The 14,088-nt window shown below is 43.1% G+C and overlaps 1 protein-coding gene across 1 annotated transcript in view; it reads right to left on the bottom strand.

The window, feature by feature from the left end:
* The window catches only part of usp6nl (USP6 N-terminal like), a 47,520-nt gene extending 33,990 nt beyond the window's left edge, over window positions 1-13,530 (bottom strand). Inside the window, exon 1 of the mRNA XM_061914214.1 lies at window positions 13,315-13,530. Within this exon, the coding sequence (XP_061770198.1) occupies window positions 13,315-13,369 (55 nt within the window). The 5' untranslated portion in view covers window positions 13,370-13,530. The remainder of the gene's footprint in view (window positions 1-13,314) is intronic.
* Window positions 13,531-14,088: the final 558 nt, after the last annotated feature.

The following is a 14,088-nucleotide window of genomic DNA, read 5'->3' as shown; positions in this document are numbered from 1 at the left end:
ATAAAAAAAATAAAAAATGCGCTCTAGCGCCCTCTAGGAAAAAAAAAAAACAGTGCTTGTAACTTCCGCTAGGAATGTCGTAGAGACATGAAACAAAAACCTTTATGTGGGACTGACTTAGACCTACATTTCCCAATTTCAACTTATGGAGCAAAAATCAACAGGAAGTTGACAAAAAACCCTTCAAAGCAAAATTTTCGCAAAAAATGCTATTTTTGCCTCTTTGAGCTGTAATTTGATCCCCTTAAAATGCTTCAAAACTCACCAAACTTGGCACACACACCAGGACTCGCAAAAATTGCGATTTAATGAAAAAACCAAACCCCAAAACTCAAAAATGCGCTCTAGCGCAATTTTTGGATACAACACAGAAAAAACTGCTCCTAGGAAGAAAACACAGACAAAACGGCTTGTAACTTCCAGTAGGAATGTCGGAGAGACCTGAAACAAAAACCTCTACGTAGGTCTCACTTAGACCTACATTTTAATTATTGACATCCTTCAGCAAAAATCAACAGGAAGTTAAAAATTACCCCTTCAAAATAAAAGTTTTGTAAACACCCGTCACCTTTTTTCAAAAGTTATCTCCTCTGAGCGCGTTTGTGGTTTCGGCTTCAAACTCGCACAGGAGAGAGATTGAACCCTTCTGATTAAAAGTATAAAACAGAGCTTTGATTACTGCTCCGGTTTTGATTTTACGCGCCTTCAAATAACCCCTGCGCAAAGTTACCTAAAAAATGTAATTTTTTACTCTTTGAGCTGTAATTTGAGCCCTTTAAAATGCTTCAAAGTGCAAATTAAAGCTCTACTATACAAAGCGAAAGCCATTTATCAACAACATCCAGAAACGCCGATCTGTAATTTGACCCCCTTTCCATGCTTTAAAACTCCCCAAATTTTACACACACATCAGGAATGGCGAAAATTGCCATCTAATAAAAAACCAAACCCTAAAAATCTAAATTGCGCTCTAGCGCCCCCTAGGAAAAAACCCAGACAAAACTGCATGTAACTTCTGTTAGAAATGTCGTAGAGACATGAAATAAAAACCTCTATGTTGGTCTGACTTAGACTAGCGCTTGAGTAGCGGCGGCAGCAGCCAAAGGCGGACCCGACCAACGCTGCTTGCAGCTTTGATTCAAATATTGTTATTTTTTTATTAATATTCAACCTCTACATTTCATGTCTGTCGAATTGTTTTGTGTTATACCTTTATTTAGCCAAAGAAAATGATGTTTTTTATGGCAACAACACACACAAAAGTATTTTCTTCCCAAAAAATATTCGGAGTAATAAATCAGTGTCGAAGGGTAATATTGCACAGTAGGGTATTAGGGTAGGTTATTGTATAGTAATAAAGTTTGATTTGATCAAAGTATTTAGCAATAGTGCGTCTGCCTCACAATACGAAGGTCCTGCAGTCCTGGGTTCAAATCCAGGCTCGGGATCTTTCTGTGTGGAGTTTGCATGTTCTCCCCGTGAATGCGTGGGTTCCCTCCGGGTACTCCGGCCTCCTCCCACCTCCAAAGACATGCACCTGGGGATAGGCCCCTCCCACCTCCAAAGACATGCACCTGGGGATAGGTTGATTGGCAACACTAAATTGGCCCTAGTGTGTGAATGTGAGTGTGAATGTTGTCTGTCTATCTGTGTTGGCCCTGCGATGAGGTGGCGACTTGTCCAGGGTGTACCCTGCCTTCCGCCCGATTGTAGCTGAGATAGGCGCCGGCGCCCCCCGCGACCCCGAAAGGGAATAAGCGGTAGGAAATGGATGGATGGATGGATTTAGCAAAATCTGTGAATACTTATGTACATGTATACTCTAGCCTTTAAATAGACTCCCTTTTTAGACCAGTTGATCTGCCGTTTCTTTTCTTTTTCTTCTATGTCCCACTCTCCCTTGTGGAGGGGGTCCGGTCCGATCCGGTGGCCATGTACTGCTTGCCTGTGTATCGGCTGGGGACATCTCTGCGCTGCTGATCCGCCTCCGCTTGGGACGGTTTCCTGCTGGCTCCGCTGTGAACGGGACTCTCGCTGCTGTGTTGGATCCGCTTTGGACTGGACTCTCGCGACTGTGTTGGATCCATTATGGATTGAACTTTCACAGTATCATGTTAGACCCGCTCGACATCCATTGCTTTCCTCCTCTCCAAGGTTCTCATAGTCATCATTGTCACCGATGTCCCACTGGGTGTGAGTTTTCCTTGCCCTTATGTGGGCCTACCGAGGATGTCGTAGTGGTTTGTGCAGCCCTTTGAGACACTAGTGATTTAGGGCTATATAAGTAAACATTGATTGATTGATTGATGTGTTTTTGTTTTAATAAACTTGAAATAAACAGAAACAAAAACTTTTCACATTGTTATTTTTGGGTATTTTGTGTAGAATATTGAGGACAAACGTGTTTATTACATTTTGGAATAAGGCTGTAACGTAAAATGTGGAAAAAAAAGGTGTGACAAATGGTTCCCGGACACACGGTTTAATAACATCTGCCAGGGTGGTTTTAGTGGAGGTCAATAACGAGCTTTCTGATGTTTGATAAAAGTTGCAAAACTCTGCAAACAAACAGAGAATGTCAGCTTTGTGTGTTTTGGTCTTGTGTTGCCGTGACGAGACAGGACGAGAACAATTGCCAGACGTGGCAAAGCGTTTTCCTCCACGCCGAGAGGCTGCAAGGTTTCCGTAGCAACGATCGGTGAAATTCTGTTCTACCTTTTAGAGCAGTCCACGTTTGTATTCCCAGCCTCAGCCAAATGCAATCAAGTTGTCGGCGCGGCGGGTGGAGAACAAATCTATTTCTAACAGTTCTTTTTTTCCTTTTTTTTGGACCTGAACGTTATGAGTGATAATTAGCTGTTGGGGTCTGACAGGAACACACTTGTCCGGGCCAACAAAGTGTCAGAAAGCAGCATTAAGTGCACGCCGCTCGGCAGGAAGTGTCGCCTCCGCGTGTCCGAGGCATCCACCATGGGCTTAATTAGCATAATAAAAAGCAGCGGTGTGTGTTTAAGACTCACCCCAGCTGCACCAAATAACAATAATCATTTATATACTCCCCAAAAAAAAAAAAAGAGTAATAACTGTTCCTGCTGGACTACCCATTCATCCATCCATCCATTTTTCTACTGCTGGACTAGTAACTGACTAATGCTAATGTGCGTGTTAGCAATAAATTGCCACCAGCATGATAGTTTCATTCACGGGGAGAACATGCAAACTCCACACAGAAAGTTCCCGAGCCTGGATTTGAACCCAGGACTGCAGGAACTTCGTATTTTGAATGCGTGGGTTCCCTCCGGGTACTCCGGCTTCCTCCCACTTCCAAAGACATGCACCTGGGGATAGGTTGATTGGCAACACTAAATTTGGCCCTAGTGTTTGAATGTGAGTGTGAATGTTGGCTGTCTATCTGTGTTGGCCCTGTGATGAGGTGGCGACTTGTCCAGGGTGTACCCCGCCTTCTGCCCGATTGTAGCTGAGATAGGCGCCAGCACCCCCCGCGACCCCAAAAGGGAATAAGCGGTAGAAAATGGATGGATGGATGGATGATAGTTTCACACTACTTACTACTGATCATTAAATAAAATAATTTGTCAATCAAACATAAATGATTAACAACATGAGAATGTTGGCTATTTAACTGGCATACCGTTCCCTAAATTCAGTTAAAAACTCGGGACACAAACAATTTTGCAGCAAATTGTGCTCCCGTTGTAGAGATAAACTTGGACGGATCCTTGAATTGATATTTTAGAGCTCTGAAACAACCAAAGAAACAAAAAGTTTTGTGTGAAGTGGCAAAAGAAAAGAAAAACGGATCTTAGCTCTAAGTAACTTTTCAATTTTGATCGAATATTTTCATAAGTTTTGGACTCTCCCTTTCCCCATTCGTTAAAAAGACCTAAGTGCTGCCAGAAAAGATATAGAACGCCTACGTACAAATGTTACTATCATGGACGACGCTCCAAAACAACCAAAGAAATGAAAAGTTTTGTCTGAGGAGGCAAAAAAGAGTAAAACAGAGCTTACTCAGATAAAAGGACAGTCAGGATCAACATTGTCCCGGTTTCAACTTCCTGGCGTGAGCTCAAATACAAGAAATTTCAGACACATGCTGCCTTGGCTTTGTTCCTGCTGGACTATCCATCCATCCATCCATCCATTTTTCTACTGCTGGACTAGTAAGTGACTAATGCTAATATGCGTGTTAGCAATAAATTGCCACCAGCATGATAGTTTCACACTACTTACTACTGATCATTAAATAAAATAATTTGTCAATCAAACATAAATGATTAACAACATGAGAATGTTGGCTATTTAACTGGCACACCGTTCCCTAAATTCAGTTAAAAACTCGGGACACAAACAATTTTGCAGCAAATTGTGCTCCCGTTGTAGAGATAAACTTGGACGGATCCTTGAATTGATATTTTAGAGCTCTGAAACAACTAAAGAAACAAAAAGTTTTGTGTGAAGTGGCAAAAGAAAAGAAAAACGGATCTTAGCTCTAAGTAACTTTTCAATTTTGATCGAATATTTTCACAAGTTTTGGACTCTCCCTTTCCCCATTCATTAAAAATACCAAAGTGCTGCCAGAAAAGATATAGAACGCCTACGTACAAATGTTACTATCATGGCCGACGCTCCAAAACAACTAAAGAAACGAAAAGTTTTGTCTGAGGAGGCAAAAAAGAGTAAAACAGAGCTTACTCAGATAAAAGGACTGTCAGGATCAACATTGTCCCGGTTTCAACTTCCTGGCGTGAGCTCAAATACAAGACATTTCAGACACATGCTGCCTTGGCTTTGTTCCTGCTGGACTATCCATCCATTTTTCTACTGCTGGACTAGTAAGTGACTAATGCTAATGTGCGTGTTAGCAATAAATTGCCACCAGCATGATAGTTTCACACTACTTACTACTTACTGATCATTAAATAAAATAATTTGTCAATCAAACATAAATGATTAACAACATGAGAATTTTGGCGATTTAACTGGCACACCGTTCCTTAAATTCAGTTAAAAACTCGGGACACAAACAATTTTGCAGCAAATTGTGCTCCCGTTGTAGAGATGAACTTGGACGGATCCTTGAATTGATATTTTAGAGCTCTGAAACAACCAAAGAAACAAAAAGTTTTGTGCGAAGAGACAAAAAAGAAGAAAAACGGAGCTTAGCTCTAAGTAACTTTTCAACTTTGATCAAATATTTTCATTGGGGCGGTATAGCTCAGTTGGTAGAGTGGCCGTGCCAGCAACTTGGGGGTTGCAGGTTCGATTCCCACTTCCGCCATCCTAGTCACTGTCGTTGTGTCCTTGGGCAAGACACTTTACCCACCTGCTCCCAGTGCCACCCACACTGGTTTAAATGTAACTTAGATATTGGGTTTCACTATGTAAAGCGCTTTGAGTCACTAGAGAAAAGCGCTACATAAATATAATTCACAATTCACAACTGTGGTTTAAAAATAACATCTCACTTCCCTGCTTGGCTTTCCTCGGCGCTTGTTTCTTCAAAGAGACACACAATGCCGCTGGAGTGTGACACAAACCGCACAACCGGTGAATGTTTAATGCCACAATGGTTCGTGTCCACACAGAATGAGCACACACTTGTCCAAAGAGGCTATTTTGAGCTTCTTTTTATAGGCCCTCAGCATATAGTGGAATAATAACAAGACCATTATCAACCAAATAGATGTTTGCTTTGTCAGCTACGAAACAAAGAACAATTGTGGATGTTTTGTTGAGATAGTTGTCGCTAGGTCTACGCCAGAGGTGGGCAGAGTAGCCAGAAATTGTACTCAAGTAAGAGTACTGTTACTTTAGAGATGTATTACTCAAGTAAAAGTAAGGAGTAGTCACCCAAATATTTACTTGAGTAAAAGTAAAAAGTATGTTGTGAAAAAACTACTCAAGTACTGAGTAACTGATGAGTAACCTGATTACGGCAACAAATAATGCACAAAAACATAAAAATAGCAATGAGCAAATTCAGAGCCAGGAATATCTCTTAAGCAACTAAAACAATAATAGATATTAAATAATAGTACATTAAAATAAAATTTAAAAATGGCACATTGAGCCACAATAACTTAACAGCACCGTAGCCTCAGTAGGCATTGATTGATTTGATTGATTGATTGATTGATTAAAACTTGTATTAGTAGATTGCACAGTACAGTACATATTCCGTACAATTGACCACTAAATGGTAACACCCCAATACGTTTTTCAACGTTTATCAAATACTTAATAAATGACCAAGTCGAGGTGATCTACCTCATATATACATACACACACATATCATTTATACACACACATATCATACATACACACACAAATCATTTATACACACACATATCATATATATATATGTATATATATATACATATATATATATATACATATGTATATATGTATCTACATACATTTATACATACAGTATATAATTTATATTTATTTATTTTGCCGTTTTCGTTGACATGTTAAAGGTGTTTTAATGAATATACAAGCATGTTTAACATATAGATTCCTATCTTTCATGAAGACAAGAATATAAGTTGGTGTATTACCTGATTCTGATGACTTGCATTGATTGGAATCAGACAGTATAGTGCTGATAACGTCCACTTTTTCAAATGGAGGAGAAAAAAAGTTCCTCTTTTCTGTCTCAATACCACATGAAAGTCATTGGTTTTTGGCATCTTATTAGTCCAGCTTCCGTATTCGTTTTTATACACTTTACAAGAAATACATTGGCGGCAAACTCCGTAGCTTGCTCGCTTGTTTGCGCTGGCTTTCGGAGACTCTTATTTTGTTAGCGCACGTGCGATGGAGCGGCGCTTTTATTGTGAAGACAGGAACTGTGCGATCAGTCTTTAGGCTTTTGACGGGAAGTACGGTTGAAATAAAAAGTGTCTTTTTTCCTTTACACTTTTGATTGATTGGTTGAAACTTTTATTAGTAGATTGCACAGTACAGTACATATTCCGTACAATTGACCACTAAATGGTAACACCCCAATAAGTTTTTCAACTTTTTAAGTCGGATTCGACGTGTGACGGTCATTTGACCGCCTGGCTCTGTTTGATTGGTCCAACGTCACCAGTGACTGCATGTGATTGGTGAAAGGCAGGCATGTGATAGATCCTACTTTGAAGCTCTGTCATTAACCAAAACAAACATTAACAGATCGATAAAAAAAAGTAGCGAGTAGCGAGCTGAATGTAGATAAATGGAACGGAGTAAAAGTAGCGTTTCTTCTCTATAAATATACTCAGGTAAAAGTAAAAGTATGTTGCATAAAAACTACTCGTAGAAGTACAATTCATCCCAAATGTTACTCAAGTAGATGTAACGGAGTAAATGTAGCGCGTTACTACCCACCTCTGGTCTATGCATCACGATACTTGTGTCATGATACAATACGATATTGCGATATTAAAAGTTTTGCGATACATGCGATAGACTCCCTTTTTAGACCAGTTGATCTGCCGTTTCTTTTCTTTTTCCTCTATGTCCCACTCTCCCTTGTGGAGGGGGTCCGGTCCGATCCGGTGGCCATGTACTGCTCGCCTGTGTATCGGCTGGGGACATCTCTGCGCTGCTGATCCGCCTCCGCTTGGGATGGTTTCCTGCTGGCTCCGCTGTGAACGGGACTCTCGCTGCTGTGTTGGATCCGCTTTGGACTGGACTCTTGCGACTGTGTTGGATCCATCATGGATTGAACTTTCACAGTATCATGTTAGACCCGCTCGACATCCATTGCTTTCGTCCTCTCCAAGGTTCTCATAGTCATCATTGTCACCGACGTCCCACTGGGTGTGAGTTTTCCTTGCCCTTATGTGGGCCTACCGAGGATGTCGTAGTGGTTTGTGCAGCCCTTTGAGACACTAGTGATTTAGGGCTATATAAGTAAACATTGATTGATTGATTGATATTGCAATATTCTACATAGTTAACTGAAAAATGTAAAATGCATTACGCATCTTAACATCTATCAGATGATAGTGATTCACGGAACAAACTGAGGCAAATGTAATTCAAGTCACGCTGCTGATCCGCCTCCGCTTGAGATGCTTTCCTGTGGACGGGACTCTCGCTACTGTCTTGGATGCGCTTTGAACTGAACTCTCGCGGCTGTGTTGGAGCCACTATGGATTGAACTTTCACAGTATCATGTTAGACCCGCTCGACATCCATTGCTTTCGGTCCCCTAGAGGGGGGGGCGGGGGGGGGTTGCCCACATCTGAGGTCCTCTCCAAGGTTTCTCATAGTCAGCATTGTCACTGGCGTCCCACTGGATGTGAATTCTCCCTGCCCACTGGGTGTGAGTTTTCCTTGCCCTTTTGTGGGTTCTTCCGAGGATGTTGTAGTCGTAATGATTTGTGCAGTCCTTTGAGATATTTGTGATTTGGGGCTGTACAAATAAACATTGATTGATTGATTGACCCATGCCATTTTATTTTAACTCTACAAGCACAAGTTACAACATATTTGCATGAACAACACACTGCCTGAAACACATTGAAAAGTGCAGTGTGCATTATTATTAGTCTCCCTGAGCACAATGACACAAAGTGCAGTGTGGGTAAGGGTCCACAAACTGAACTGAAACCTCAGTTCATATTGTTTCTTCTGAACTTAGATTAAATACTCCAAATAAAATGCAGTGTCTCTGCAGCATGGCGTGGACATCGGGGGCGGTACCTCTGGATTGGCAGACCGGGGTGGTGGTTCCTCTCTTTAAGAAGGGGGACCGGAGGGTGTGTTCCAACTATCGTGGGATCACACTCCTCAGCCTTCCCGGTAAGGTTTATTCAGGTGTACTGGAGAGGAGACTACGCCGGATAGTCGAACCTCGGATTCAGGAGGAACAGTGTGGTTTTCGTCCTGGTCGTGGAACTGTGGACCAGCTCTATACTCTGGGCAGGGTTCTTGAGGGTGCATGGGAGTTTGCCCAACCAGTCTACATGTGCTTTGTGAACTTGGAGAAGGCATTCGACCGTGTCCCTCGGGAAGTCCTGTGGGGAGTGCTCAGAGAGTATGGGGTACCGGACTGTCTTATTGTGGCGGTCCGCTCCCTGTATGATCAGTGTCAGAGCTTGGTCCGCATTGCCGGCAGTAAGTCGGACACATTTCCAGTGAGGGTTGGACTGTCCTTTGTCACCGATTCTGTTCATAACTTTTATGGACAGAATTTCTAGGCGCAGTCAAGGCGTTGAGGGGTTCCGGTTTGGTGACCGCAGGTTTAGGTCTCTGCTTTTTGCAGATGATGTGGTCCTGATGGCTTCATCTGGCCGGGATCTTCAACTCTCACTGGATCGGTTTGCAGCCGCGTGTGAGAATCAGCACCTCCAAGTCCGAGTCCGTGGTTCTCGCCCGGAAAAGGGTGGAGTGCCATCTCCAGGTTGGGGAGGAGACCCTGCCCCAAGTGGAGGAGTTCAAGTACCTAGGAGTCTTGTTCACGAGTGGGGGAAGAGTGGATCGTGAGATCGACAGGCGGATCGGTGCGGCGTCTTCAGTAATGCGGACGTTGTACCGATCCGTTGTGGTGAAGAAGGAGCTGAGCCGGAAGGCAAAGCTTTCAATTTACCAGTCGATCTACGTTCCCATCCTCACCTATGGTCATGAGCTTTGGGTCATGACCGAAAGGATAAGATCACGGGTACAAGCGGCCCAAATGAGTTTGGGTCTCTTCCTTAGAGATAGGGTGAGAAGCTCTGCCATCCGGGAGGAACTCAAAGTAAAGCCGCTGCTCCTCCACATGGAGAGGAGCCAGATGAGGTGGTTTGGGCATCTGGTCAGGATGCCACCCGAACGCCTCCTTAGGGAGGTGTTTAGGGCACGTCCAGCTGGTAGGAGGCCACGGGGAAGACCCAGGACACGTTGGGAAGACTATGTCTCCCGGCTGGCCTGGGAACGCCTCGGGATCCCCCGGGAAGAGCTAGACGAAGTGGCTGGGGAGAGGGAAGTCTGGGCTTCCCTGCTTAGGCTGCTGCCCCCGCGACCCAACCTCGGATAAGCGGAGGATGGATGGATGGATGGAAAATGCAGTGTGTCACAAACACTGAAGTTGAAAATACAAAAATAAAGTGCAGCTTCTTCTCTTTGACCTTAAATGACAAAATTAAGTTCACACACTTGTCTCCCTGGACAAGAACTGTGTGACTGTTTGAACACTTCACTGAATGTATGTAGAAAAGTAAAATATGTCTATGCATACATATTGCAGAAGCACTTTAATGTTACTTAACACACAGAGCTGAAAATGTATAAGAAAAATAAAAACAAGTGTGCATAATATTTGTATTTAAACAAAACAAAATGTGTGACTAAGATACTCATACATGAATGGGTCTACTTGTACTTGACTTCAAGTTCGAGGGCGTCTCTAGTTTACGTTGACCTTCCGTGCTTGCTTGTTTTGTTTTGGGGTTTTTTTCAGCTCCACTGCCTCACTGCAACAGCCGGGGAAAAAACGAGAAGAAGAGTGCAAACACCTTGCAGTGAGGTAGCGGCACAGCGACACCTGGCGGAGCGGAGGTCGCACTGCATTTACGGTCCGTCTAAAAGACATGATTTTTTATTTCTATTTTTATCGGTATTCAAACTTTGAGTATCGATATTGAATCGGAAGACGACGTATCGCGATGTATTGCTATATCGATATTTTTGCCCACCCCTAGTTGTCACATATATTGATCTACATTGGGTTGCTTTCAGTGTCTTATATACAAACCCCGTTTCCATATGAGTTGGGAAATTGTGTTAAATGTAAATATAAACAGAATACAATGATTTGCAAATCCTTTTTAAGCCATATTCAGTTGAATATGCTACAAAGACAACATATTTGATGTTCAAACTCATAAACGTAGAATTTGATGCCAGCAACACGTGACAAAGAAGTTGGAAAAGGTGGCAATAAATACTGATAAAGTTGAGGAATGCCCATCAAACACGTATTTGGAACAACAGGTGTGCAGGCTAATTGGGAACAGGTGGGTGCCATGATTGGGTATAAAAAAAGCTTCCTTAGTCTTTCACAAGAAAGGATGGGGCGAGGTACACCCCTTTGTCCACAACTGCGTGAGCAAATAGTCAAAACAGTTTAAGAACAACCTTTCTCAAAGTGGAACTGCAAGAAATTTAGGGATTTCAACATCTACGCTCCATAATATCCTCAAAAGGTTCAGAAAATCTGGAGAAATCACTCCACGTAAGCGGCATGGCCGGAAACCAACATTGAATGACCGTGACCTTCCATCCCTCACACAGCAAAGTATCAAAAACAGACATCAATCTCTAATGGATATCACCACATGGGCTCAACCCATATTCAGTTGAATATGCTACAAAGACAATATATTTGATGTTCAAACTGATAAACGCAGAATTTGATGCCAGCAACACGTGACAAAGAAGTTGGAAAAGGTGGCAATAAATACTGATAAAGTTGAGGAATGGTCATCAAACACTTATTTGGAACAACAGGTGTGCAGGCTAATTGGGAACAGGTGGGTGCCATGATTGGGTATAAAAACAGCTTCCCCAAAAATGCTCAGTTTTTCACAAGAAAGGATGGGGCGAGGTACACCCCTTTGTCCACAACTGCGTGAGCAAATAGTCAAACAGTTTAAGAACAACCTTTCTCAAAGTGCAACTGCAAGAAATTGAGGGATTTCAACATCTACGCTCTATAATATCATCAAAAGGTTCAGAGAATCTGGAGAAATCACTCCACGTAAGCGGCATGGCCGGAAACCAACATTGAATGACCGTGACCTTCCATCCCTCAGACAGCAAAGTATCAAAAACAGACATCAATCTCTAATGGATATCACCACATGGGCTCAACCCATATTCAGTTGAATATGCTACAAAGACAACATATTTGATGTTCAAACTCATAAACTTTTTTTTTTTTTTTTGCAAATAATAATTAACTTAGAACTTCATGGCTGCAACACGTGCCAAAGTAGTTGGGAAAGGGCATGTTCACCACGGTGTTATATCACCCTTTCTTTTACCAACACTCAATAAATGTTTGAGAACTGAGTCAACTAATTGTTGAAGCTTTGAAAGTGGAATTCTTTACCATTCTTGCTTGATCTACAGCTTAAGTTGTTCTTGTTGTCGTATTTTACGCTTCATAATGTGCCACACATTTTTCCATGGGAGACAGGTCTGGACTGCAGGCGGGCCAGGAAAGTACCCGCACTATTTTACTACGAAGCCACGCTGTTGTAACATGTGGCTTGGCATTGTCTTGCTGAAATAAGCAGGGGCGTCGATGATAACGTTGCTTGGATGACAACATATGTTGCTCCAAAACCTGTAAGGACCATTCAGCATTAATGGTGCCTTCACATATGTGTAAGTTACCCATGCCTTGGGCACTAATGCACCCCCATACCATCACACATGCTGGCTTTTCAACTTTGCTTCGATAACAGTCTGGATGGTTCGCTTCCCCTAACAGATGTCGAATATTTCCCCCCCAAAATTTGAAATGTGGACTCATCAGACCACAGAACACTTTTCCACTTTGCATCAGTCCATCTTAGATGATCTCGGGACCAGAGAAGCCAGCGGCGTTTCTGGATGTTGTTGATAAATGGGTTTCTCTTTGCATTGTAGAGCTTTAACTTGCACTTACAGATGTAGCGACCAACTGTATTTAGTGACAGTGGTTTTCTGAATATTTCACACGTTAGCTGCTAGCCAGCTAGCCATGTCTTAAAGCAGCTCTTCCTGAGGGTGTTTCAGTGTTATAACTTCACCATTATCTTGACTTTTCACACCAAAATGCGTCCATTCTTCCTTTTCTGTCTACACACTGTGTCTGCTTATAAGTACTTTGTGTGCGTGCGCTGCCCAACATGCTCCTCGGCTTGCAAAACCAGCAATGTAACGCAATGACGTCATGCCTAGGAAGAGGTACTTTTCAAGCAACAGTATAGTACCGTTTTTGATTCAATAGTACAGCGATACTATGCTAGTACCGGTATACCGTACAACCCTAGTTTGAAGAATGTCATGACACACACATGGCGGTAAGAAGGGTGAACAATGTCGACGCCACAGCGACATGACAACAATCACGACTGTTACAACACACACACACACACACACACACACACACACACACACAGCAACCTCTCTTTTGGCGCTCTCACATCTTTTTATAGCTGAAAGAAAACAAGTGCTATTAGCACACAAGAGTACACAAAGTAGGACTTCTAGCACATTCCTACACTTTATCAAGTTAGCTCCAATGCTAACAAGGTATTCTTTTACCTCTTTCACAGACTTCCCGCGGACCTTCGGAGTGAGCCGGCGCCCCAGGACGCATCCCTTCAAGCAGGTCCGAGCTGCCCACAGACCACCTGAAGGAGCCTATCCCGTCAAGGCCGCCGGCCTGGGATGGACGCGGGATCACAATGCGGCTACTTGTTGGAGCACGGAGACGCTCCGGCAGACGTCAGTCCCACTCACAGCATTCCCCCGCCCGAGCACAACAACAACGGGCCCTGTTGGACCCCTCGGAGGGGCCGGCTGCTGGCGACAATGGAGGACGGCCTTTCACGGAGACAACGTTTCATTTCTTTCTTCCTTTCCCCCCCCAAAAAAAGGCAAATGCGTGCAAGAATACATACTACGTGTATATTCAACCCTCAACTCAATTATGCCAGGCTGTGCTGTACTGAATTGCAAGATGGTTAATATCATGGAAAAACTGGTTGAAAGGGAAACATTGGATATGAATAGAACAGAAAAGTCATTGTAATGTCTGCTCGCGGAAAAACAAAATCCTAATCTACGATTTGACTCCCTCGAATGGCCTTGATGCAACAACAGGAGCAGGCTGTTCTGAAAACCTCCCCCCGAGGACAATGATGGACGCTTTTGACCTCCTTCCCTCCTCAACGACACCTGTAGTCCAACTTTTGCTTGCACGCAGAACGACCCCAGGCCTATGGACACTACATCAACACAGCCAAGGCAATGGGCAGGTTCTGTAACCCTGTACACCAGGGGTCACCAACCGGTGCCCGCGGGCACCAGGTCGCC

The sequence above is a fragment of the Nerophis ophidion genome, linkage group LG10, assembly GCF_033978795.1.
Source record: "Nerophis ophidion isolate RoL-2023_Sa linkage group LG10, RoL_Noph_v1.0, whole genome shotgun sequence".
In the NCBI taxonomy this organism is placed as follows: Eukaryota; Metazoa; Chordata; class Actinopteri; order Syngnathiformes; family Syngnathidae; genus Nerophis; species Nerophis ophidion.
The sequence above is the reverse complement of the archived record's forward strand: the minus strand, read 5'-3'. Positions and strand labels throughout refer to the sequence as shown.